General features: G+C 44.9%; 10 protein-coding genes across 10 annotated transcripts, besides 3 other annotated features; 4 read left to right on the top strand and 6 right to left on the bottom strand.

The window, feature by feature from the left end:
- Positions 1-777: 777 nt before the first annotated feature.
- Positions 778-1,455, bottom strand: P174DRAFT_455676 (uncharacterized protein; the record flags this gene model as incomplete). The annotated part of the gene is made up of 3 exons (XM_024829346.1): positions 778-977; positions 1,036-1,051; positions 1,156-1,455. The coding sequence occupies 3 exons, from the start codon at positions 1,453-1,455 to the stop codon at positions 778-780; spliced, it is 516 nt and encodes a 171-aa protein (XP_024686465.1).
- Positions 1,456-3,950: 2,495 nt separating this feature from the next.
- On the top strand, positions 3,951-4,676 carry P174DRAFT_360888 (peroxidase family protein; the record flags this gene model as incomplete). Its single annotated transcript, XM_024821749.1, has 1 exon — positions 3,951-4,676. One exon carries the CDS (start codon positions 3,951-3,953, stop codon positions 4,674-4,676), a length of 726 nt encoding a protein of 241 aa, XP_024686464.1.
- Positions 4,677-5,337: 661 nt separating this feature from the next.
- P174DRAFT_465354 (uncharacterized protein) lies at positions 5,338-5,825 on the bottom strand. The gene is made up of 2 exons (XM_024830538.1): positions 5,779-5,825; positions 5,338-5,735 (listed from the first exon to the last, which is right to left on the bottom strand). Exons 1-2 carry the CDS (start codon positions 5,802-5,804, stop codon positions 5,435-5,437), a joined length of 327 nt encoding a protein of 108 aa, XP_024686463.1. The 5' UTR covers positions 5,805-5,825; the 3' UTR covers positions 5,338-5,434.
- Positions 5,826-6,292: 467 nt separating this feature from the next.
- P174DRAFT_362277 (uncharacterized protein) lies at positions 6,293-7,601 on the bottom strand (the record flags this gene model as incomplete). The annotated part of the gene is made up of 7 exons (XM_024821846.1): positions 6,293-6,391; positions 6,441-6,566; positions 6,616-6,884; positions 6,939-7,115; positions 7,169-7,312; positions 7,363-7,405; positions 7,464-7,601. 7 exons carry the CDS (start codon positions 7,599-7,601, stop codon positions 6,293-6,295), a joined length of 996 nt encoding a protein of 331 aa, XP_024686462.1.
- Positions 7,602-10,047: 2,446 nt separating this feature from the next.
- P174DRAFT_363313 (uncharacterized protein) lies at positions 10,048-10,209 on the bottom strand (the record flags this gene model as incomplete). The annotated part of the gene is made up of 1 exon (XM_024821912.1): positions 10,048-10,209. One exon carries the CDS (start codon positions 10,207-10,209, stop codon positions 10,048-10,050), a length of 162 nt encoding a protein of 53 aa, XP_024686461.1.
- Positions 10,210-10,297: 88 nt separating this feature from the next.
- On the bottom strand, positions 10,298-12,892 carry P174DRAFT_426227 (uncharacterized protein; the record flags this gene model as incomplete). The annotated part of the gene is made up of 6 exons (XM_024825366.1): positions 10,298-10,313; positions 10,420-11,048; positions 11,252-11,326; positions 11,380-11,715; positions 11,828-12,173; positions 12,504-12,892. 6 exons carry the CDS (start codon positions 12,890-12,892, stop codon positions 10,298-10,300), a joined length of 1,791 nt encoding a protein of 596 aa, XP_024686460.1.
- A 366-nt stretch (positions 12,893-13,258) lies between these two features.
- On the top strand, positions 13,259-13,545 carry P174DRAFT_363046 (uncharacterized protein; the record flags this gene model as incomplete). Its single annotated transcript, XM_024821895.1, has 2 exons — positions 13,259-13,378; positions 13,444-13,545. Coding segments are annotated over 2 exons (222 nt in total), but the record flags the coding sequence as incomplete, so codon positions are not given.
- P174DRAFT_26 (uncharacterized protein) lies at positions 13,512-14,113 on the top strand. The gene has a single exon (XM_024821487.1). It carries the CDS (start codon positions 13,618-13,620, stop codon positions 13,927-13,929), a length of 312 nt encoding a protein of 103 aa, XP_024686458.1. The 5' UTR covers positions 13,512-13,617; the 3' UTR covers positions 13,930-14,113.
- Positions 14,114-15,040, top strand: P174DRAFT_25 (uncharacterized protein). The gene has a single exon (XM_024821457.1). The coding sequence runs from the start codon at positions 14,298-14,300 to the stop codon at positions 14,862-14,864; it is 567 nt and encodes a 188-aa protein (XP_024686457.1). The 5' UTR covers positions 14,114-14,297; the 3' UTR covers positions 14,865-15,040.
- Positions 15,041-15,425: 385 nt separating this feature from the next.
- Positions 15,426-15,455: a sequence feature (Protein overlapping with rRNA (P174DRAFT_381051, PKX97861.1) was converted to a misc_feature.).
- Positions 15,456-15,511: 56 nt separating this feature from the next.
- Positions 15,512-15,585: a sequence feature (Protein overlapping with rRNA (P174DRAFT_381051, PKX97861.1) was converted to a misc_feature.).
- Positions 15,586-15,634: 49 nt separating this feature from the next.
- Positions 15,635-15,812: a sequence feature (Protein overlapping with rRNA (P174DRAFT_381051, PKX97861.1) was converted to a misc_feature.).
- A 3,988-nt stretch (positions 15,813-19,800) lies between these two features.
- Positions 19,801-21,075, bottom strand: P174DRAFT_415655 (uncharacterized protein; the record flags this gene model as incomplete). Its single annotated transcript, XM_024824430.1, has 3 exons — positions 19,801-19,934; positions 20,888-20,906; positions 21,016-21,075. The coding sequence occupies 3 exons, from the start codon at positions 21,073-21,075 to the stop codon at positions 19,801-19,803; spliced, it is 213 nt and encodes a 70-aa protein (XP_024686455.1).
- Between the last annotated feature and the right edge of the window lie 3,388 nt (positions 21,076-24,463).

Below are 24,463 nucleotides of genomic sequence, written 5' to 3'. Positions count from 1 at the left end.
TCCCGTGAAAGTTAGTTGCCAAAGGGTGGAGACCTTTCGCAGGTGATATCTCAGCAGGATACAGATTCTCTGAAGCCTAAAGAATCCCTAGGGAACCCCTTGAGCAGGGTACCTCCGGCCTGCTCACAACGGGGGAACATGGAATTAGACTAAAATTGTTACTAGGTTATGTATAAGGAGCGACCTTGTTACACGGTTATCCTATGTAAAGAGGGCCTAAGACTAAGAGCGCCTCTTAATCATTCACACAGTTATACAGACCTAAAATATTCTTCTTTCCTACCCTCTTCCTTGTCCTCTTGACTACCTTCTTAAATACCCTCTCTATCCACCTACAGGCCACTTTACTAGTAGAACCTACCTTAGACGCTTCTAATCTATTGAGTAAGTGAGTTAGATCTTCTTGGCTATTCAAGCTCTTGAGAATGAACTATCATGCTTTAGGTCTCATATCTCTGCACTGTCGGCCGCTTCCCCTCGTCGTAGCAGAGTCTGATATGGCTTTTTCATCTGCCACGCATGTAAGTCTCTTGTCCGGTTGATGATACCAACTAATGCCTCGCGCTCCTCATGATCAGTAAAGTAAGCGCCGTACAGAGTGATAGCAATGACTGCGTTTGCCAGGCAGGGTTGCACTTGTAGGCGATTCAAAGCGATAGCGCAGAGATTGAGGATGATTGATCAAACTTGAGCCTCTGCTTCGTGATGAGCCGCACGATTTGCTTTTCTAAACACAGTCAGCTACTGAACAAAGCCATCTTTCTTCTCGATATCAGCTTACGCAAGTTGCAAATTCCCAGCAGTCAAGATCATTTGAGCCTGTTGGAAATGCTGTACTGCCGTCGCCTGGACATTGAAGCTGTACCAGACCGTCGGAAATATCTGGCCTTTAGCTCGATCTGCCTTGAGTTCAAGAATAGGTTCCGTTTGACCAAGCGATTCATGAACCAGTTTCTGTTCATGCAGCTTGAGTTGTGCTGTAATTCTAGTGATCAAAAAAAGAAATCCTCTACTGAGAAGATAAAGCATACTTACTCCATCCATCAGGGCGCTTTTGCCCCCAGCGCCACTCGGCGACTTTACCGACGAACAATCATATTGTTGGCGATTGAAGCATTACGCCAACGGTCAGAATCGAATCCTAAATGCGGGAACCGTCTCCCTTGTCAATGCATGATAAATCTCTTTCCGAGTGACAATCCAATATGCGGCCGTAGCAAGTGAATGGTCGAGCCGAGAGGCGATCATAGAGTCAATGATCCTCTGAGTGGCAGCCAGAAAGTTGACGCGTTCGTCATCGTAATACTCAGCTTCGATTTTGCCTCTGCCTTTGCCGGTCTCTTCTTCCATCTCCTCGTTCTGACGTAGAATGACGGCAGCAGCGATGATGTTCTCTTGGTGTGTCGGGTCCTGGATGTTAGGGAACTCGGCCAGACCAGGGATGCATTTGAGCATATATTCAACAGCACTGGACGTTCGTAGGTGGAGGAGTAACTGCCCACCATATAGAATCCCGCAGCGTGTCCTGTATTGAGGCAGTTGACACAAGTGTCAGGCTGATACTGCAAACATAGCATATCAAAGAGTCGGGCGGTGCTGAGCCCAACAGGGAATAACTAACTAGAAATGCCGCTGATCATCATAGCGATTAAAGTAGGGAGGTTAGTACGTGTTGCATTGCATAGTGAGAGTAATATCTTGTACCCAGGGAGATACTTCCTCAATAAAGTATTATAGTAGGCAGGATTCCTGGATACCTGCAGAAGTAGTGAGAGTGGGCTGATTACTGGAAAGTAATGATGCATTATCTTCAGCAGTACTCCTTATGCTCTAGGACCCGTTGGCAAATCTAATATTATGCCCATTGCTGGTATGTTCTGCTCCTGAGTAAGAAAGTGTATCCTCATGATGAGCGTGGTTACTCATGGGCGACAATTCCGGATTACAGCATTGGGTTATTTGGCAACCAGGTTTCCAGCATAATCTCTCCACTGTGATACAATGAGGCGACGCGTTGTCAATCATTACTACTATGGAAGGCCTCAATCAATAGGACAGAAATCAATTCTGCACATTAATCCATATACTTACCATCACTGTTAAGGGCTACGGCGGCCCATAATGCCGCCGTATGCACTAAAGCGCTATGCTACATGGAATACTGTATTTATCTCTGCAAGTCGCTAAGTATCCTATAACTTAGTGATTAACTAGTTCTCCTTGCTTAGGTAATACTAGTTATCTTATTCCCTCTACACTGATCTTAATAGTTGATATCAGACTAGGGTTGTTATTTTCGCGGATTAGGCTGGGTTCTCAACTTCTCCTTGGAGCTGCATAACTGTCAGCCAGCGGCCACCGAATCTGGTAGAGGATTTACAGAATCATCTTGAATTCTGATTCGACCAATCAGATCGCGGGAAATAGATTCAACTCGCCCAGTCGTTCTCATTTGTTCTTATTGCGTTTTCCCTGACTATAAATCCTAGCACGAGATCGTAGATTAGAAGAATCAGACCTTCTTCCCTTGATATTCCGCGTATATGCGTTTACCATACAAACGCTATTACCTCTGATTGGTTGACAATAACCAATCCATTTAAATTAAATCCAACCCTCACGAACTCGCTGCGGTGCGGGTTCGGTGCCTAGCCTCGGAATTACACTGGTTTCAGTTTCCCTAGGGCAAAACTGACTCAAAGTTCAGTTAAGCCTGTTGGTTATGGTTTTTGCAGTTTTATTAGTTTAGCCTGTTTAGGTTAACTAACCCTCACTATTTTACTTAGAAATCACTAAGTTCTAGGATTTTTCTAGAAATATTAGTATCACTTGATAGCCTAGTGTCTAGTCTATCTAAACATGAAATATTAATTCGGAATATTTACTGGCTGGTGAGATATAAGGGAATAACCATTTCAGTTAATATACAATTCACTGTTTCACCACAGCAATAGCCAAGTGACATTGATACAGAATGCTTAATACTGCATGTGGATAAAAGCTATATGCGCCCCATGGATCCAAAAGACAGCCTGACACTTGGCTAGTTAGGAGAGTTTCGGCTATTGTTATTGCTAATAAGCTTTAGTTTCAGAAGTCCGCTAGCGCGCTTCCAGCTATTGTGACTAGAAAAGGCCACGAGGCGATAAAACTGGCTTCATCCGGGTGTAAATTCTCCCAACTGAGAATCGAGAATTGTACGCAATCATACTATAATGAAGTCATAATGTCAAATCATTCGACCATGCAATATAGCATCCTAAGCAAGGGCAGAGGTAGTCTAGATCAGAGGCGATGGCTCAATAATCGTCTCAGAATCAGGCTTGCTGGTACTAAGTTATTTTAAAACCCTTTATCACGCCACTCTAACGCCACTACATGGTTTAGCTTACGATGCCTCGCAATTTTTCCCTGCCATAGAGAATACCAAAGGTGAGCTTACAACGTAATACTATTGATCAATTCTATATCTGTAGATTTATTGGGTGGTCCAGCAGTCATTTTGGAATTAAAGAAAGTATACATAACTATGTATGTCCTCCTTGAGCAAGGTTTACTTGCTTAAACCCGCTGAAGTCTAGACCGGTAATGAATTAGGAATAGAGAATCAAATCCAGAAGCGTATGTTAACATGTCGCGCATCCTTAACTCTAATGACAACATTACTACGCAAAGATGATCTAATTAACACGCGCGACATCTGATTTCGGCTTTACTCAGGAATATGCAGCTGATACTGGGTCTAGAATACATCTAATTTCCAAGTCCAGAGACCGATCGTGTTGCGCATCACCTTACCTGGGCCGGACCTTACATGTCACGGCATGAGCGTCAACCATTATAAGTAGTTAGTCGACTGCATCAAAGCCGGAAAAGACAAGGATGAACTTAGATCTTAGTTCCATTGGCCTTTACTAGTCTGTACCACAAATGGTTGGTACTATACTCTCATGGCTCAGCCATCATATCTAGCAAAGAAATACGAATATCACCCCGCTGGAGCTGAAGACTTACGAGCCCCATGCCCTGTTCTTAACGCCCTGGCAAACCACGGGCTAATTGCCCGCGATGGCCGTAATATTACGGCTGATCAGCTGAAGGATGCCCTCAAGCATATTGGTGTTGGCATCGACATAAGGTTGGGCCTTGTCAAGGCTGCGTATGCTGTTCACAACGAAAAGTCGCATCGTGGCCTTCGCAACCCAGGACAGGTAAATAATTCTGGGATACCTGTCTTGAATCTGGATCAAACTGGACGTCCTCATGCGGTGGAACACGATGTTTCTCTCTCTAGAGAGGATCGCGCCCTGGGTGACTGTATCAGTCCTCACTCGGGCTTAATTGAAGGGTTTCTTGGGTATCCAAAAGAAGACTTCTTCTCTGTTTCCCATCTTGGCAGGCTTCGCAAGAAGCGGTATCTGGAGCAAAAAGCAAAGAATAAGGATTTAAAATTTAGCTACAAAACCCATATAGTGGGCTGTGCTGAAGCTGCTATACTTCAGGGAGTTTTTGGTGAGGGTGTCTTCTATCACCTTCCAGTTAAATACGCGAAAGCGGTTTTCCAGGAGGAGCGTTTGCCATTTAATGAGGGCTGGAAGCCGCGATGGAGTCCATTAATGATTCCTGAGCTGATTGTATTACTCATTGCGGTCTTATGTTATGCTTCTTTGTTTTGACTTTGATGCGCAGAGTGCTTTGGTAATGGATCTACTTGAATTTCGATTGCGGTTTCATGATCTTCTGCCACATTGACAAGCAAGGCCAGACTGTTGCATTCCCTACTTAGTGGACCGGGCCCTTCTCTAGAGGGCGCAGTTTAGGATCAACGGAGCCAAGGAGTCGAAATCAGAGTAAACCAATAAAACAGCCTTTGCTCAAGCCCTATCTGGTATGGGAACATGGCATTTACCCTAGCTGGCCGTCCAGCCATTTTGCATCTAACTCTGGGAGTTAAAGGACTTACTTGTCATTCAATCAAAAATGATTGCATAACTTGCAGCTACTAACTTTCTACTGTACTTTCTATCGGAGTACGACTATCATACCTACAATCACGACAATTGGCTCAAGATACGGCTTCCTCAGGTGTGTAAGACTACGGTGCCCATCTTCGCGATTGGCATCTTGGTCGAACGGTGAACTTCTAAGTTCAGTCTTGGTCTGCTCCACCATTTGAGCCACATTTCAGGACATCAAGAAAACTTCATCACAGCCTTTGATTTAATAGCAGACCTCTCAGAAGATTCACGAGGACAATCTTCAGTTGAGAAACCTTTACATTTTACGCAGCAGAGAGCCAGTAAACCGGCGTGATCATCGAAACTGTAAAGTTACACTGCCAATTAGAACTGATACTAATTACTGTACCACGCGTCGCATGCGGGCAGCTAGAGGGAGATTTCTGGAACATAAACCCAAAGCACACAATTGACGCTCATCCCAAAGATAAGCATGTAGAGAAAAAGGAACGCACAGCCCCGGACGAGAATGCATGCTTGGTGGTAGCGTTTGCTCGTGAGAGAAGAGCTGAGATCATCAGCATGCATAGACTAAGGCCACTGCAACCAGCCATCACTGTCCTTTGCATCCGATCGAGGGTAAAGGAAGGCAAAATTGAACTGAACATAAACATCATATTGATACAGCCGCCGAGGACTTGCGCTAGTTTCTGTGACATGCCGACATTTTTAACAAGGACAGCTGCGGTCAAAAATTCAACTTGACAGAACATAGTACTGGACGGGAGCCAACAAGCTTAAATGGTGCGTAATAAACCACCAGATATATCCCCCTGCCTGGTTCATGAACTGGACCCACCAAGCCAAAGAGGATGCGACGCCTCGTCTTCACCTGATCGTTCCGGAACAAGCTGGTAACGTCACCGCCTGTTCATACTGATACCTGCTTATATAGAATAAGGTCTCCTAAGAGTATGTTATAAATCTTAATCTCTACAAAATAATGTGGTCTAGCTCTAGTCTATATAGTATCTAAATACCCTTTATTAATAAGGAAGGCAGTGCGAAAGCGTCGGTGCGCGGGGAAGCACACAATACATTACTGTCAAAGTGTATAGGCGAGCTTTAGGCTATAGTGACAAGATGGGATGTTTCGGGGGTTCCATCCTGGCTTAAGACACTGCAGCAACCACTAAAGTTGATATATAGGAAATTGCGAAATCTAGGTTCATATGTTGTTACAAACCAGATTGGAACTATTGCACCAACGGCCATTGTTCAGCCTGGTCAGTCCCAGGAAAATCGCTCTGTCCATGCATTCCACGTTCGTTCATTCAGCCCTGTCGAGTAAGTGAGGAGCAGACTATCTGTGCTGGTGAAGAATACTTACCGTAAATAATGGCATCTACAAGTCCCTGGATAGCAATGCACACCTGGTTCAACATCAGCTATGTACCTACAGCAGAGTTTCACGAAAATTACCTTGTCCAGAATGTTGATCGAGAGTGGTACGGGCCGTTTGGCAGTGGACTGGTAGATCCGAATTGCGGTGGGGATGATCCATATCATCATGTATACCGTGGGATACAACATCATGCGTTGAGACATCTGTAAAATGTCAACTATTGAGAAAATCGGCAAGGGAGTGATTGACTACCTTCTTGAGAGATGGAGCAGGGTGGACTTTTCTGAAAGACCTGGAATTTGAAGAATTGTTCGGTGATGGATCCTGTCTGCGCCTCTGAGTATCCTGCGAGCGAGACAGCATGATAAATGTGTCGTCTTCCTCAGATGAACTGACTGCCCTATGGGCTTTAAGTAGTATCCAACATAGCTGAGCGTACAGTACTATTATTGCAATGACGATGATCCATCGAGGAATGAAGTTGACGAGGAGCCGAATCCGGTCACTGGTGAACCAGCACCCTGAATACCAGTTCAGCGGTCCATTCAGTGCGTGAAAGCGTCGGAGAAACAGACATGCTCCTATATTCCCGTATCCAACAATCACCAAACCGAGAACTGCCCAAAGTGCGGACAGTCCCCATGGCAGACACCAAATGACGATCGGATGACCTTGCATCCATGCCGATGCCCGTTTGTTGTCGGAGAGTATCACATAGGTGCATATAGCAATGAGCAAAACCCAGTAGTCAGCTATGAACAAGTCTCAGTATATATTTTTGAGCCACGCAGCAAGGGCGGCTTACTCTGGATGATAAACAACTGTGCCATGAATCCATTGAAACTACAGAATGCAAGCTGGGCTGGCTGCCAGATTTCATGGCCGGTGAAATTCATTGTTGTCGAGATCATGAAGTTTAGGGCTATCATGAAATCGCTTATTCCCAGCCCTATGAGGTAGTTCAGCTTGACGTCCAGGGCTTACTGATGTAGCAATTACCAAGGATTAGCTGATGGCGGAATGTCCGCAGTGATGGAATGAGCTTTTGGCTGTTAGTATGCCTGTTCGCTCATAGGGAACGCAAAGCTCAGAACGCCTACGATGAAACTCAAGATCATCCATCCCGCTCCGAGAACAGAGGTTATAGACACCGCTAGGATTGTAATGGACAGGGTTTTCTCGGCCTCAATCGAAGTGGGCGCTGAGAGGGCTGCTCGGAAGGTGAGACTATTGTGCATGTTGGATGTGCTTCACTTCCACATAAATCATACATGATAGGGCTGAAGCGATGAGAAAAGAGCACGGATCGTCCTCGACCGGTGCTCCCAGCTTGAATTCATTGTCTACTTATGCTCTTGGGAAATTGAAATTGAGACCACCGTAGTGTTTTGAGGGATGCTGTGGGATATTTGCTTTTGACGCGCTTATCTGTTCTCCCTGCTCTCGAGATTTCCGTTGTATGGCTGGTGTAGCTCCTTATCGGACATCGACTACTACGACTCGTCTGATTTCCGCGGGAGAGCTAATACGCCGGACTTGTGATCTGTCAATTTTCGAGTTGGAGATAAGAGCTTATGCCCCTGAGTGGACCAGATCCGCTTTATCCGTAATCGCTTCCCGAAAATAGTCCCTGTCTAGATAAGGGGATGTTCCTTGAATTGGCGACTCAAATTATGATCAGGCCATATCATGGGGCTGACATCAGAATATCAGCTCCTCGCCGTTCAAAATAAGATAATGATAGTATTCCCGGAGGATGCTAGTGTCAAACCCATTCATGTTGCTTGTAAAGTGTAGTATACACCGTGGAAAGACATTTCGAATGGAGCGCCACAGAATCACCATTTGGACCCATGAGAGGACCAAAAAATGCTCCCAGTATACTACATAACTCTATCACATTCCTGCCGTGGAATAGTACTCGAGAGCTTAGGAAGTGTGACTGTGGGAGAGAAGGATTGCCGCGGAAATATATCCAATTCACATATAGGAGACCAGATAATCGCTGGAGGCAGGGATGCACGCCGCCCGTCTCAGTCGAAGGCTAGGGCTTCATAGAAGGAACCGAGCTTAAGCGAATGATGGTGATATTCCTCGGGAACTCGACGGCCAGATTGTCGGATATGTCTGTGCTAACCGCGTTATCTTGTGGATCATAACAGATTCCACGATTGATTCGTCTTGTGCTTGAATCAGACCCCTCCACTTAAACACAGGGACAATGTCCCTTGGAGAAAACCCCTTTCCTTGGTACCTGACTTCTCCTTCCAAGCGCTCGCAATGGAACTGAATTACGAATCGTCTAAATGGAATTTCCGAGAGTGGTTATGTTTACAAAGTCCCACAGCGACTATCATTGGCATTCAGTCATGGAAAACGGAGATTCCTACCGATAAATAGCCTGGGCTGCCTTATCGGAGCCATTTCTTGCTGACAGAATACTTTCAGAAGAGGACGACCCGTCCTCTAATAGCCCAGGCCTCGACAGCCCACGCAGGAATTGGTTAGCCGAAACAACACAGGAACACTACAGACCATGGTGTATGGACACCCTGGGGATAATGGTTCTCTGCGGTAGTGGCCCTGCTGACATGGTTTTTCTGGCAGTTAGTGGAGATTATATCTGCGCTCACCTTGCTTGGGGAGAACCAGCTTGCTGTACCGATAGCCCTACTGTTATGATTAGTATGGTCTCTTCTCTGGATGCTCTATATACCATTCAGTGAACCAGCAAGTCTTTGATCATAACTGCTCAATGAGAATCAGATTGTAATAATACTATCGTGCTTTCATATTCATAATGGATATTATTGAACCCGAGACTAAATGAGATCAAACCTACTATTCAACTGATAACCGGCAATGAAAACCTAGGAAAGGATAGGAAAGTTATAGAAACAGATAACTATCCAAGACTAGCTCTGAAAGGGCTTAACTGTTTTACGTACACCTACTGACGTAGAGAATTTCCGGTGTCTGAATGCTTTGGACTGAGAGCCCTTATGGTCAGGAAGCCCACGCCTATAGAGGACCAGGTACCAAGAGAGTCGAGGCGCTACGAGTACTCAGGCATAGAGCACAAACCTGTATAAATGTATTATTTTTGTTGTTTTGTCAGAGTTAAAGCAGCTCAGATTTGTAGTCTTACATCACGCGATGCTCTGCCGCCTTGCCATAGAGCCACATTGGTCCCCAGCTCTCAATCAAAACACCAGGAGCAACATAGGTACCAATCTGATCTCCCGCGTAACAATGTCTAGATCGTGGGCTGTTACCCACACCTAGATTTTTTCCTTGTATGCAGCGTACTGGGAGGCTCAGGTGAAGCAGGAGGGAAGCTGACTGGCAATTCTGATTCATACCACCACTCAACTTGGGGCAATCAGCCATTTGTAGTCCGGATCCTATTCACCCCCAACACGAATGTGGGAATCTATCGCCTTAATAAGCACTGTGTGTGGTAATCAAGGAGTAAGAAGGACCAGTGATATACCGCATAATATAGCAGAGTCCTAGGTTGACTGATGTGCATTCCACTTAACCACGATGGCGCCCTACCATGCCACCTGACACTATAAACAGCATGTCCTGTACTTTCACGACTCCCACGTCACCCAGCTCACCTACCTTGACGGCAGCTCGAGAACCGTGCTAATCGTCGATCTTATTCCCCTTTTCCATAATTTATGGCCAGGCTTGGCCAACAATACAGCTGCCCACGGGGACCTTTAGGCCGTCCTTTACCACATACACACTGTGGGGGAAATAGACTATGGAGGAGAGATTGGCCGCTATTGTGTTGATTACCAGCCCATCATGCATAGTGCCGTCTCCCATCGCCCCCATGGCATTTAGATCCGTGATTTAGGCTGTGTCAAGGTCATAGTATTTAGGGCGTCTCTGAGTAAAGAAATGGGGTTTAATATAACTGGTCTCAGCCAGCAGGGAGGCTGTTCGGTTTATAGATATGAGGCTTTGGCTGTTGACAAAGCTGCTATTACCAAACACAAAATCACCAAAGATTATTTCATGGAGCTCACATGCTTGGGTACTTACTTTTGACCACCACCGATGATCAGCACCTCGGGGTCAACACGGTTGATGGCCTCGGCTCTATGACTCTCCCAGCTAGTGATACCGGTCATGTGCGCATCTGGTGCAGCCTGCTCGGGGAACTGCTTGAGGCTCTCTGCAACAGTGTGCATGGTGTAAATTCTCCAGCCATCTTGAGTGAGGACCGCATTGATGACGGCCGAAGCAAGGACAATTTCAGTCTCGAAGGATACAACAAATTGTAACGGAGAGAAGTCAGGGTAAGGGCGAGGCACCGAAGTCGCAGGCTCGAGAAAGTCGAAATTTCTAGCGTTGGTTTGAGGCAAAAGGTCGGTAGCGGCCTTTGAGATGGCCTCTCTGAAGTTAAATGTGTGGAAGTCCCAGGTGAATAAGAGCTTGTCACGCCACACGCCTGTACATTCAAAGTCATCTAAAGTCCAGATTTCGGATCTTGTTGCTGAAAGGGTCTCACCATAATTGAGGAACAGCCCAGTGAAAGCTTGCGCATCTCCCTTTGATGTGGCTGTAGAGAGACGGGCTACGATGCCCTCCGCCTCCTTCTGAGCATCGCAGTCTGTGGAGATCTCAACGCCTAAGGTGTCGGTAGTGGGGAGACTGTGCTTGTACCTGGACTAAACCCTATTTCAGCTTATGCTTCACACCAGCATCATAGGCTAGAATATATGAGCTAAGGCTGATTGTTCGATTGCGGTCACTAGGAAGTTGACAGCAACATTAATGGGGCAGCGCAGCGTTAGTCAGGCGCGTTTCTAGCTGCCCGGCTAATTTATTTGCCATGGAAATCGTTGAACTGTCTAGGGAAGGGTGTCAATACCATGAGGGCACCAGGTGTGAGGACCATAGGAACACGCAATAGGCTTGGTGTAATAAGGGAGTTTGAAATGAAGCTCTGCAATATTGTCCTAGATATAAATTTTAGTGATAAACACAGTTAAATGAGACCCTGTAACGGTGCTCGGGCATATTGAGCTTAACTAGTATGGTGTCACCCTCACTAAAATAGCTTGAAGAATCACGTCTATTGGTAGCATGTTGACCACTCTGTCTTAAGACCATAATATTGCTCTTTAAAAACCAACCCCAAGCCTTCTTCAGAAGTTGCTGCCTGCGCCTGGCATGATTCTCTTTAAGCATAACAAGAAGAGTGAGCAATGCCTCTTCGTTGACCTGCATGGTGAATCGATCTCCACACATACGGATAGCCATACTAGCCACGACCAGGCGCGGTGGGCTGTACTGGTTGATAGATCGATGCCCCATATCCATAAAACGATGGACCTAAGTGTCTGGTCCACGGAGTGCATTGTAGCATGGTGACTGGGGCCCATGCGGGGTACCTTTGGGTTGTGTACTACAAGCAGAATCCTCGCAAGTTCCGAGTATTGAATACCAGCAACGTGGCAGTGGTTGAGATACCAAATCTTGGGAAAGGCTTCTCCCCGCGGGTGGTCTGCCTCGCGGGCATAGATGGGAAGGAAATAGAGAGGGTGAAACTCTTCCCATGACTCATCAAAAAGCAGAGTTCTTCGTACTGAGAAATGCGTTGAGCAGATGTTGTATCTGCTGCGGCGACATGGGTGCTCTCAGCATCGGATCCAAAGCAATATCGGAGCACATCAGCGCTGTGGTTAACCAAGCAGTCAGCCCATACATGATCATCTGTGGGTTCAAAAGATCGGTAAGGCTCACACGGTCCTAGCAAGTCAGGTTCGCTTCCCGCTTTAGAGAAAGCTTGTCTAGATAAAAAAAGAAATACCACAAACAATAAGTCAGCTTATCTCCCGACCAACGAAAGTCTACCTAGGATTGTAACAGATTAGGTACGGTTATCATAGCCATCGGCGACCCTGCCCCTTTTTAGTAATAAGCCTGAAGTAGCAGAAACTCAAATAGTCGATCACGAACTCATCAGCTATATGTGTGCTCAGGGCATGTCGTATGGACATACGCGTGCAGAGAACTCAGCGTGGAGTAGAGTCTCCCCGAATTTTCCAGATGCCCAAGATTCCACAGGATCATCTTGGGGCGCGCCGTCTATCTTATTCCTCCGTGGATCATGATATTACCGCCCAGATAATCGGCCGAGAGGGAACTCTCTGCTGATCAAAAGAGGATCCACTTTGCACGCGCGCATGGTTATTTCAGCGAAACATGCGATCGCAGTATCACATTGCAAGGGTAGTAGGGCGCGGGTTAAATCACCGTCTTTGAAAATCTGGGGAAGGGCCACTTCAACTTCTGGGTTGGATGTCTCAAATGACTCCACCCCCGCAAACGAAACTCTGGAATCTAAAAGTTTAATCATTCCGGGCGTTATGAGAAAAGAGAAACGTTCTTCAAGAGGCATGATAAATAACAGCTCGAGGGCATCAGTTCGGCCCCCAAGACCCACAGCCATCATCTTGCTCTTCTCTTCGGTCCATATCACCCCTTCCTCTGCATCGGCCATGGCCATTGATGAAAATATAAAGCATCTGTCCATCAAGGCTGACGGTGAGGTGGTATCATCAGAATACAATGAATAAATTATTGCGGGATCTGAGCTTCGTGCAATCTATCTCCTACGGCTCCTCGGGGGTTAAAGCTCTCCTCAGCTTGAAATATGTCTTCGGCGCGGCGGTCCTCGCCTCTCTGGGTGGCTTCTCTATTGGCTACAATATGGGAGTCATCTCTATCATTAATGTGATGGAGCAATTCCACCACGCCTTTTGAAGCATCTGCCTTTGGCACAGAGTTTATGCGTGTGATGCTGTTGCTAGGTGCCTTTGTTGGCTGCATCTCCAGGCCCTATGTGGCGGACTGGTTCTCGCGCAAGTGAGCACTGATGGTTGTGGTTGTGGTATTTGATATTAGTGCTATTCTCCAGATAGCTGCACCAAACTATGCCACTCTTGTGGCGGGAAGATTTATTAGAGGTATAGGCGTTGGATTGCTTGCCATAGTAAGTGACTAGGCAAGTCTGTTGCATGTACTTGACCGGAATATTGACTTGGGGTTGTGATAAAGGGTGCAACTCTCTACATTTCCAAAATTGCGCCACCAAACATCAGAGGGACACTCTTAGTTTTGGAATCAATCTCCATCACATCTGGGGTTGTCATGTTTTAGATTATATTTTGCACGAGGCATATCACGAGTAAAGCATCATTCCGGCTACCCTTGTAAGCTCGAGCTTCATAAATGGAGATAGTAAGTACAGCAATTGGGGTGGTTGGGTTGGCCACCCTATTTAATACTTGCATAGAGACCCTGGATACACTCGCCGCGGCTGCAAGACACAGCGTCGATCGCGAGATCCTCCAGACAAAGATTGAAATTGAACGGCTACGACTTATTATCTGGGGACCAGGGCTGACTAATATCGACCCTAATCAACCCGAAGATGAGATCATGAGACTGCCAATGAACTCGACCTTCTCGACGAATCCCTCCGAGGCGCGCCCTGCGACCGGCTGTGGCAGGCCTTTTAGCCTGCTTCGCCCACTATATTGATATTGAACAGCTCCAGAGCCGATATGGCCCGATAGCGCAGAAGGAAAGTCAAGTCAAGCAAAGTATACCGGCGTCGACAGAAGCACCAACGCGAGAGATCGTCAAGGTTCGCAGAAGGAAGGCTCGGCATCGTGTATCCCGAGGCCTCATGTTGGAATGTCCGCTCTGTGTTAGGCAAGGTGCTGGCACCACTGTCTGGAGATCAGCAAACAGGTCATCCCAAGGTTCGTTGTTTAGGTGGCTGGGTAGGGCTCTGCCTTTCGCCCTCTCTGCCTGAATGCAGACTTGGCATCACTGTTTCTTTGTCGACACTGCAGCCTCCATTTATTCCACTACATCTGGACTCTGGCGTTGGAGATACAACTGAAATGACCTGGTCCAGGGAAAGTAACCATGGTGATGGCGGCGAGTGGACGCTACCAGCCCCTCCTGAACTAAGCCCTGATATGGTCACTGTCCAAACTATTCGCCTCTCTAGGGTGCCGAGAGCCAATTTAAGCGCCAAAGATGCACGGTATTATTCTGCACGCATTAACTACCGCCTGGGTCGCAGTTATACCTCCATAATGTTCACGCTCTACACCAACAGTGTGTTTATTGCCGCACCACTGTGTTGGGGCAGTCATAAGATAGACCCACGCGCAGCAGGCCACTACACATTCATGGTGCAGGGAATTGAGGAACTCGCGCGTATCTCCAAAAAGGGCGATGCCGCTGCTAGGATGGTAATTCTTATTATAAACAGCACAGGGGGCCCTGCCAGTAAAGTATTTGCGTGTGTATGGTGCTGTCATACTGGAACTAATGCCATGATCTGGAGGCTCGAAGGAGATAAATGCTGTTTTAAATGTGTATTAATGGTTGCATCCACAGATGATTTAGGAGCAGGGGTATTAATAGCTTGCCAGACATTTGCTTCCTTATATTCGCAATAGTCTGTGAATGAGCCATGAATTGATGTTTTAATGGTCTCCTATGAACTGATAACATTAACCCAGGTATAGTATACATTATTTTACACATGGTGTGATTCCATAGTATCTCTTTGCTCGTGCACCAGCTCTATTCTAGTTCATTCAAACTTTAGGGTTGGGTAGCTGATACCCCTAACTAATAATTCTGTTCTTTACCAGACCAACTTTAGTTGACATCGGCACTGGCTGCCTTCTTCTAATAGAGGAAAGCCTTCTTAGTTATCTTCTGGAGCTTAGTGTTTTGTTTTGTCAGCTCCAAATACTTCGAATCAAGCATTTACTTCAACTTCTGTGTCAGTGATGAAAACAAAGAATTAGATAGCATTGTGGAAGAGAATATATTGTACATGATTTTGGATACTCAAGCAGACACTAAAAGATTTCCTTTTTCAAGTAAAACATTATAAAGCTGAACTTTTAGATCCCTTTGCTTCTCTTTCTCCTGTTTCACTTATGGTAAATGCGACCTCCCTAACCTTAATGACAAATCCCTAGGAAGATTTTGCACTGTAGCTAGATTCTTTATCCAGTACAGGCAAGATCTCCATTAGGCTTTCATAAATTAGCAATTGTCAATGCTGAATCACACAGTACAGTGAATGTATTACCTGTAGGGGGAGATTACTACCGCAGCAGGCTTCTTTAGGTCTTTCGGGTGGACAGGCCGAAGTGCTAGAGTTTGCTGAATTTGTCAGATATGTTTCACTGGAGGGTTATATAATTTAACTTACCTTTGCAGTCGTTTCCGAGTGCCGTAATAAACAAGAAACGAAATGGGAAAAATTCTTTGCAGCAGAACCTGTGCTGACTCGCTAGCGGACATGCCCTTTTCTCTAAGTTTTCGGGTTCTGGAGCTGCAGAGGCCAAGCTGGCCAGGGCAAGGACTGCGACGATGTTCTTGATTTGCATGTTGTCTTCTCTGTGAGATTAATAAAGGTTAACCTAGATGGGAAATCTTCAAGGGCTTGCGTCCGTGTGATTTTGAAGGTCCTAATGCTTGCTTAAGTATACTTCAGGCCTCATGTACGTGGCGTTGCTATGCGTCATATTAACATGGTAGCATAGCATGAATAGCGCGCCTTCAAAGGTCTAGACAGGATGGATAAGTTTTATTTAGGATTTGAGTGGTATGACAGGTGGTGTTATCAATGGTCTAGACTATATAGACATGTGGGTTTTAGATGTCAATGGCATAGCAAATGAATTAGGCTTCAATTTCAGAGACGGAACCTGACTGCCTGAGCAGGCGAGCGGCTACCACATCCAACGACAGGCGCACAACTTACCCGATGCTGGCACAGGGGAGGTAGTGCCAATAGATGCTGATGGGGGTTTCATTTGGGTTCCGTGATTGGGATGAGTATAATCTAAAACCCTTAGGAAGGCACGGTCAGAAGGTAATCCTGCAAGCAGCTATGGCAATTTGAGCTTCAATGGCATATAGCATGGAGATTATATTAGGATGTATTTTGCTAGCTTCTATGACTGCCATAATACTTAATAGCAATAGTTATTGGTGTTAGTATCCAGCTGTCAGAGGCGAACTTTTTTGATTTGCTCAAGACTAACTGCTGTAAAAGGATTGACCAAAGATGTTTTCAATGGTCAGAAGTGAACCAAAGTTAGGGCATTGAAGACGATCGGATACCATCATAGTCCTAACTAAATTTCCATGAATGGAATCGACCATCATCCATGGATCAGGCGGTTTTTCCATATGATCCTTTTGGCATCTTATGAGAAATCCGAGGTTTCAGGATCTGCGTGCAGCTTAGACTGGGCTAGATCTGGGGTTGCCGTCGGATCATCCCATTACCAAGGTTCATAGATGCTGTCGTACGACCACGTGAGCAGTGGCGTATATCCATCTCCGCTGTACGTAGCACTTAGGAAGATTATCAATCTACTGACATACAACACGGATGGCACGAACTACCATAGATGCAATGACCTCAACACTGACAAAGAGAACCATAGAGTCCATGCCTTATAATAATAATTATTACTACGCACCTTTCATTCTCACTTATGAACAACGCAGTTACAAAGGCTATTAATGGGCGGAAAATACAGCCAAGATCTTTAAGTCAGTTGGACTTCAGCAGCAAGTTCAGCAACCCTTGTCTGAAACCTTAGGTTCTTTCCCTTGTTCGCAATTGATGATATTGTTGTGCTGTATATAATAAGGGTTGGAGTAGAGTACAGTAAGAGTGCAAATTCTGTGATGTTTTTAGCCTAATGGATGAGTCAGATGACTTCTTCCATAACAACGAAGCATGTCACGGGCTAGAAGCCGGTTTGACCTATATCCTAGGTTTGGACGGTAAGAAATCGCTGAGGATGCCTAACTGAGGCCATACAGGCTAAATATGAAAAGGGGAGTGCAACAGGAAGTGAAGTCGTATGACATATCTGATTATTACATTAATTAGTACAGAGTCATGTGATCCACAGCTGGTGTCCAGTTCAGAGTTGCGTTTGGGCGAGTCCAACCCCAGTTGGAACCGAACTGCTGCGATTTCGAGCCCAAATTTGAAGAAATTAGTGATTACTAAGCAAAACAGTTTCTAGCGGTTTAACCACTGACCCCCTGGATCCGACCCTGACCTGCCCCTAACCCAGTGCGATTTCTCAATCTAGGAACAGTATCACGTTCACTTCAGCAGATCGAATGATATGGTAGTATTTAGAATGAATACTAAGTCTAGGAAAGGGAAGAGAAAGTATGTACATGGAGCAAGAAGATATCGCGGGGCAGCAGACCTCCAGAAGTAGCAAGCAGTCTGCTGCGGCAGAAAGCTCCAAGGTAACGAGGTGAATGGAAAAATGGTGATGGGACGACGACGGGCTGTCACAAACAGAACCGAACCGCTGCAAGTTTGGTGAGGGTTGGATTCGATTTTAGCGGTTCGGTTATGCAACTCTAACTGCTACTATTAGCTAATTAATTATACTACTAGTATTAGTCTATAGGTAGGCCTTATTTAATAACAGTATTTCTTATCCTTGGTTACTAATACCATGTCAGATCTAAGCATAGAAATGGCTGCCTTACTCTTAAAAGAAATATATTATTATAAAGTAATAAGTGAAATTAATTATGCCTATATTAGCTTAATAAGAACAAGCTATATAGTTAAATACTTTAGCCTCATACGAAGGTAAGAGATTAATTAAAGGCATGAGTAAGATAAATTACACCTTAATCAACTTAACAAGACCAAGCTAAATAGTCAGATACATAGTTTGGCCTCTCACTGAGGAGCAACCTCCCAATAGGAGAGACCGAGAGAATTAGTAGCTGGGATGTGCGAGGAGGAACTGAAAAGGAAAACGTTTACCTATTTATGGCCTTTTCCTATATCTGTTGTTGATTACTCTCCTTTTAAACTTATAAACCTAAATTTTTAAACTTACATACACTGTACATCTGTCACTTAGTATCCTAGAGTCTGGCCTTGACGCGATGTTTTTATTTGGTTGTTCACGGAGAGGTAGATATTTTATAGATCCCTAAGGAGGCCATAGTAAATTATCATGGAACAGATAGCTAAACCCTAAACCCAACTGCGACAAGTTCCACCTCATCACCTCGAGGGACCAGTGCGACACTATTAAGGACAGGTACGGCATCACGAACGCGCATTTCAAGGCGTGTAATCCCACTGTCGACGCAAGTATGTCTCCATGCATTCACCTAATCACCCCACATCGCTACACCAAGGTGCTAATCCATCCGTATGATAGCATGCTCCAACCTCTGGCTAGACTACTTATTTGCGTACACGTTCCAGGCGCAACAACCACGAGCTCATCCCCTAAGTCGACGCCCACAGGGCCATAGCCACAGATGGCCGGGTTTGTGAGCAACTGTAGCAAGTTCTATCACATGTAGTCAGGCGATAACTGCAACTCGTTCGACACTGCGGCGGGGATCGCGCTTGCCCGGTTCCGGGAGTGGAATACTTTGATTGAAGCGACTTGTAGCAATTTGTGGGTAGAGTACTATGTCTGCATTGGTGTGTAGCGCACTTGAAACGCGGGACATTCAATCGCATGGGCCTCTCGCAGAAAGGACAGAGAGGCCAGCCCTAGACTGCAAATGTGTAATTGTGTGGATATATTAGCTAAGGAGTGTATTTAGACTGAAAATCCATCTTCACCTAATAAAGGAGCGATTTTCCAGTATGTTACTAACATTATATAGATACAATACCTAATGCAGAGATTGATGCGATTATAGCAATCTGTGGGTCGATTACTATATCTGTGTTGGTGGTTAGCCTTCCTACAAGGGTTTATTCACCCCGAAAACACCAGAGACCATTATAGAACTACATAAGCAAGCTCCATTGCTTAAAGGATTACAAAAAGAACAGTCAAATAGCCCTCCGACCCCGCCAAAAATCGCCCTAGATTAGACTATCAAAAGCTGCTATGTATAGCACTATGTTTGCTTACTCAAGAAAACACTAATCTACATCCTACAAATAAGAAGAAACATTAGAAAGATAGATGGTTGAACCAATAATACCCCATGAAGGAGGCCCTTTAATTGAAGAAGGTCTATAGCTAGCTCAGCAGCTAAATCAGCCAGTTGAACCTAACCAGGGCAGTATCGCCAGCGCAGGACGATTTGCCTCTTCAGCAAGATCAATCAGCAACAAGGGCCCTGCCAAGGCGTAGTAGATGCAAGGAGATTGGCCACAGGATCAATTCATGTAAAAATTTGCTATATTTAAATTAATTAAGGTGTTTTGGTTGAGATATTCGGGTTTGAATTTTATCAATGGGTTGGATCTTTATGTTCCGCTCACCCATGGATTACGCTCATACATTGAGCTGTATCAGCGATTTACCCATCCTAATTATGCAGAAGAATCAAAAAATGGGCTGTTTAGGCGGCCCATGGGCGGGCCGTGTTAAGGTCGAACTTGAATTGGCTGTCGGGCCGCTGGGACACCACGTTCCAGACCTGCCTGGCTTTCAGGAAGGTCATGACACGCTTTGAGACAGCAAAGTTGTCGATTTCTGACCATTTTAACATCGGGTCAGCATCGGGCGAGGAAATGATGAGTGAATTTTCTAACCAGCAAGAAATCATAACTACCATTCCCATCCTATAGCATGCCATCCAGACTACAAGCAGGGAGAGCAGTTCATAGAAACTTATGCAACATTGTGCAATTCCTCACCATCGCGCTAGTAGCTCACTCTTACTACCAGATTACTGGTTGGATGTGTGATACTTTGTATGTAAGTAGCATTTTAAATGATACTGACAGCTTACCTTGTTGACTTGCACAGCAGTATGATGTTTCTAACCCCAACTGCCCAAGTAATAAGAACATGAAGTACGAGGTCATGAAACTTTATTGAATGGGTCACCGAGGGCCCCAAGGTAAATGAATGGCCTATGGTAGCCTTCACAGATGTTACCGCAGTTGTAGCAAGAATGGACACAGCCTGATAAATTTGATAAATTTAAAAATGCCAATTAGAACTCACAACTTCCAACTTTTCCCAGTTGATGTTAAGATCTTTCCGCACTTGAGCTACCATAATTTCACTACACCAATCTATGCTATATAATAATCGTATATACTCAAGCCTATCAGTAATATATAACTCCTTTGCCCAAATGCGATACGCTGAGACTATTATGTTGGACTGTAGCTGATATAAGGCTCTGCAGCCATGAGACAAATACCCAAGTACACTAACATCTTCCCGCTTCCCAATACGAATTCCACACGCGAATGTAATCAACCTCCATCTGTACAGCCTCGCCACTCAGAGTGCTAGAATTTGGGTGACCACGCCAATTGCCACCTACCGCAACATTGAGCAACAAGAAGTGCCCCTTGTGTGCAATTGACTCCCACGTAGCTGAGTTTTAAATCTTGACTCTGATATCTCAAAGGTCTTCTCCCCGTCAAGATACCACGACAGGGTCTCCTTTTTCCACGAATTTCTTTGCTCACCTTCCCCAGCAGCCGGCGCCTGCCACCTATTAACCTCAAAACCAATTGTATGCCAGTCACAGCCAGTCTATTTCACACCACCATTTCGAAGCCCATTATACTCCCCACAGGGCCCTCCCGGCGCATACCCACAATGGAGTGTATTGTACACTGTTGGCAAACCGTTCACGACTTCCAATAGATCCCATTCTGGCACAGCAGGCCAACCGGTAACGTAATCGGTAAGCGAGCCGCCACTGCAACCGAGCCGCCACCCAAGATTGGCTGGAGCCGAAATCGAAGCTATTTTCAACCCCTAAAACATGATTATATTGCTAAATCTAGTTATTCTTGCGCTGTGGACATTGCAATCGCTTATGGCCCAGAATATGGCAGTCACTGCAGCGTGGGGGGCCTGTTGAGGGCGTTGTTCTGCATCTACTACCTGCTCTGTAGGGATAGATGGGATAGCTTCATTAGCCTGATTCCTGCGCTGAATGAACTCCTGCCCCTCCTGGATAGAGAATCCATCTATAGCTTCTATCTGCCTCCTAGATCGCTTCCTCTTTTGAAGCTGCTTCTCATGTGCAGCACGTAGATCTTGATTTTCCTTTGCAAGAAGGATAGCATTATTCATTGCCATCTCACACCCCTTGATAATCTGATCTAGCGCAGCCTTAGTAGGGGTAGGAGGACTATATGTACGCTCCCTGAGTAGCTTCTTAAGCATGCTTTCCTGCTTTTTCAGCTGCTTAAGATTGTAATGTGTTTTTGGGATAGAATCAGTTGATTGGCTGCCTGGTGGTGTAGGGGTTTTGAGCTGGATATTAAGCTGACTAAGCACCCGATCTGGATTTAGTAGTATTAATCCAGTTGCTGAGAAGCCACTCTTAATATTATCTGATGAAAAGATTGCCGTACAAGCCAGTGGATAGGCCTCAAGGAAGTCAAGCTTATTAATATGGTTAAAACCAACTCGTGTCTTATCCTCAATCAAGCGGCTATATGCACGCTTTAGTGGAGAGAAACAGCCAATATCTAGAGGTTAAAGGAGATGTGATGAATGCGCAGGCATACAGAGTGGAATAATATTATTCTTAGTGCAGATTTAATTAAACTAAGGTGTTAGATGGCTCCCATGGCCATCAAGAATTAATAGTTGATATCTACCAGTTGTACAACTGGTAGTAGCAGGAATAAAGACCTTTTAAAGCCATCATAATCCAATCTGATTAGTTGTCCATCCATTCTCGCTAACCTCAATCCACCAGTCAGCTGGTAAGGCCATATCTTGATACCAGCCCTTAATATAGACCTTTCCCTTAAAGATAATGCATGGTGGAAGCACCTATCCAGTAGAGTTAATACACTCTATAGATATAACCCATTCGCGGTTCCCTGGCTGAATAAGGAAGGGCTAACTAAGCATCTTAGCTCTTGTAACTACCTTAGTAGTAGCTACTAAGCCTATTGCAAAGCTAGTTTTATTAAAGTTATAGATATCTTCTAGTGCAATCCCATGCTGCATTATAGTAATCTAGACATGATTAAACTATTCTAGGATGATCTTTGGGTCTTCACATTTAGCACACTGATGATTATAGCACCTAGAGAATCAGGTTTTGATCTCATCATGCTGATTAATGAAGTTATATACCCATTTCTCTCTAATAGTCTTAATAGGAGTTGAACCACGCTGTATAAGCAGAATATTTGCCATTTCTTACACATGGGATGGTCAGGGAGCTGCTCCACATCAATCCATAGATAGAATCCATCTAATAAGTGATTCCTCTTCATTTTGAGTCATTTTATGGCCATTTACGCGTGTTTCTTTGCGGTATTTAATACCCTTTAACTGATCGCGTAGAGTTGAACAAGGGGCATTGAATATCTGTACAGCCCTGCTGATTACTGAGATTCCTTCTTTTTTAGGGCTGATATTGCAAGTAGGATCCTGCCTTCCTGCTCCACTGAATTACTTGTAATTATATATGTTTTTAGTGGCATAGTAGCTGTTTGGATAGCTTCGAATTCAAACACATTGGAATCAGATGGGAAAGTGGCAGCTCGGTTGCAGTGGCAGCTTGCTTACTAATTATATTACAGCTTGGCGTATAGTCAGCCCCTAGCGCCCAGAACGCCGGCTAGATTCCTTTTTGTCTATTACTGGGAGCACAGCCCGTTCTTAGTTTGCTCTCAACAAAGAGTCTTCCGCCTGGAGTAGCAGCAAAATCTGCGCATTAAGATTTAATGCGTGCGGACGTCCATGTGCTATTAGACAAACTGTGATGTGATTGCAAGAGTGCTGGAAGGTGTGACGTGCACATTTGTGGGAGAATTTATGTATATCTCAGCCTTGTTGTTTCCCCAATTCGGGGGGGCATCATCTACTGGGTATTTTATTCTGAGGTCAAAGATCCAGTGCTCAGACGAGGGCAGTTGGTGGTATGAGGTAAACTTGAATTCATCATACCAGGTCAACTGATAATCAAGAAGGAGTTCTAGGGATAATAAAAGGCTTGGCAATAAAGACATGCGCTCTGCAACTGGATGGTAATAGTGATGAGAGAGCGCCTTGCGGGCTTGTGCAACACTGAGGAATAAATATAGGAGAGTAATGAAATGATAACATTATTAAAAAAGTGGCAGGAAGAGTAATTAAGGATTAAGAATAAAAACATGAGGATAGGGCAGTCCGAGGAGGTGATACATCACTTTTAAAGGTGGTAAAGGATAGGGGTATTAGAGAACCCCAACTTATCCTACATCTCACGCCTCTGTTTACCACACCATCTAGCCCTAGCCACCCCTTTTTGGTCCACAAAATTACCTTATGTCTTAAGTTACTGAGCTGCTCAAGGGAGTAAGTCGAACTTTCATTCTTATTTTTAGCTCAGGATGAGTTTGGGAAGGCGGAGGAAGCTTTATCTGGATCAGTCACTAAAAAAAGGAAATATGCCTTTAATTTAAATAGTCTAAAGCCCACTTAAGTTACTTCAGCCACCACAATATTATGTTAGTTGAAAGTTTATATACAGGGTGCGGCACGCCTTTCTGCATATTATCATATTACGCGTCTAATCGCATGAATGGCCTGAAATGGTGCAGTGCCTAGCTGAAAAGGATTATCATATGGCATGTTGATATGTCTGCTGTAGTGGGGTTATGAGGGCTACAACCTAGTAATATATTTACTGGTCTAACCCTAATGCGTGAATAGTGCGTACAGTCGTGGCAGAATAGTAATGTCAGAAGAGGAGCTCTAAAAAGCATATATCTATGGAATTCACCTACACTTAGCGTAGATCCAATGCATAAGGGACCTGTAGTGTAGCCTAAGTTGATAGTAGGATTTATACTAATATTTCAGATTTAGCTAGCTAAATTCCTGAAAGCAAGTGCCTTCACTCTAGTCGTTCTATCTCAGCAGCTTGACTCGAACGTCAATCATCATCTCTGGAGTGAGCTTCATTGGTTTCATGGGAACATGATACACCATAAACCCCCATAATTATTCTTGGACCATAGACCAGGCCCTAATGCGTCCCCTGGCTGCATTTTGCTGTTGTAGGGAGGTGGCTATATATTATTTTT

This window comes from Aspergillus novofumigatus (genome assembly GCF_002847465.1).
Source record: "Aspergillus novofumigatus IBT 16806 chromosome Unknown P174scaffold_1, whole genome shotgun sequence".
Classification (NCBI taxonomy): domain Eukaryota; kingdom Fungi; phylum Ascomycota; class Eurotiomycetes; order Eurotiales; family Aspergillaceae; genus Aspergillus; species Aspergillus novofumigatus.
This window is presented reverse-complemented; position numbering and strand designations above follow the sequence as displayed.

Coding starts and splice junctions, on each gene's coding strand:
- P174DRAFT_465354 (XM_024830538.1), bottom strand. CDS start 5,804: ATGAACCAGGCAGGGGGATATATCTG. Junction 5,736..5,778: donor CAGGCAGGGGGATATATCTG/GTGGTTTATTAC, acceptor GCTCCCGTCCAG/TACTATGTTCTGTCAAGTTG.
- P174DRAFT_26 (XM_024821487.1), top strand. CDS start 13,618: ATGGAGATAGTAAGTACAGCAATTGGGGTGGTTGGGTTGGCCACCCTA.
- P174DRAFT_25 (XM_024821457.1), top strand. CDS start 14,298: ATGACCTGGTCCAGGGAAAGTAACCATGGTGATGGCGGCGAGTGGACG.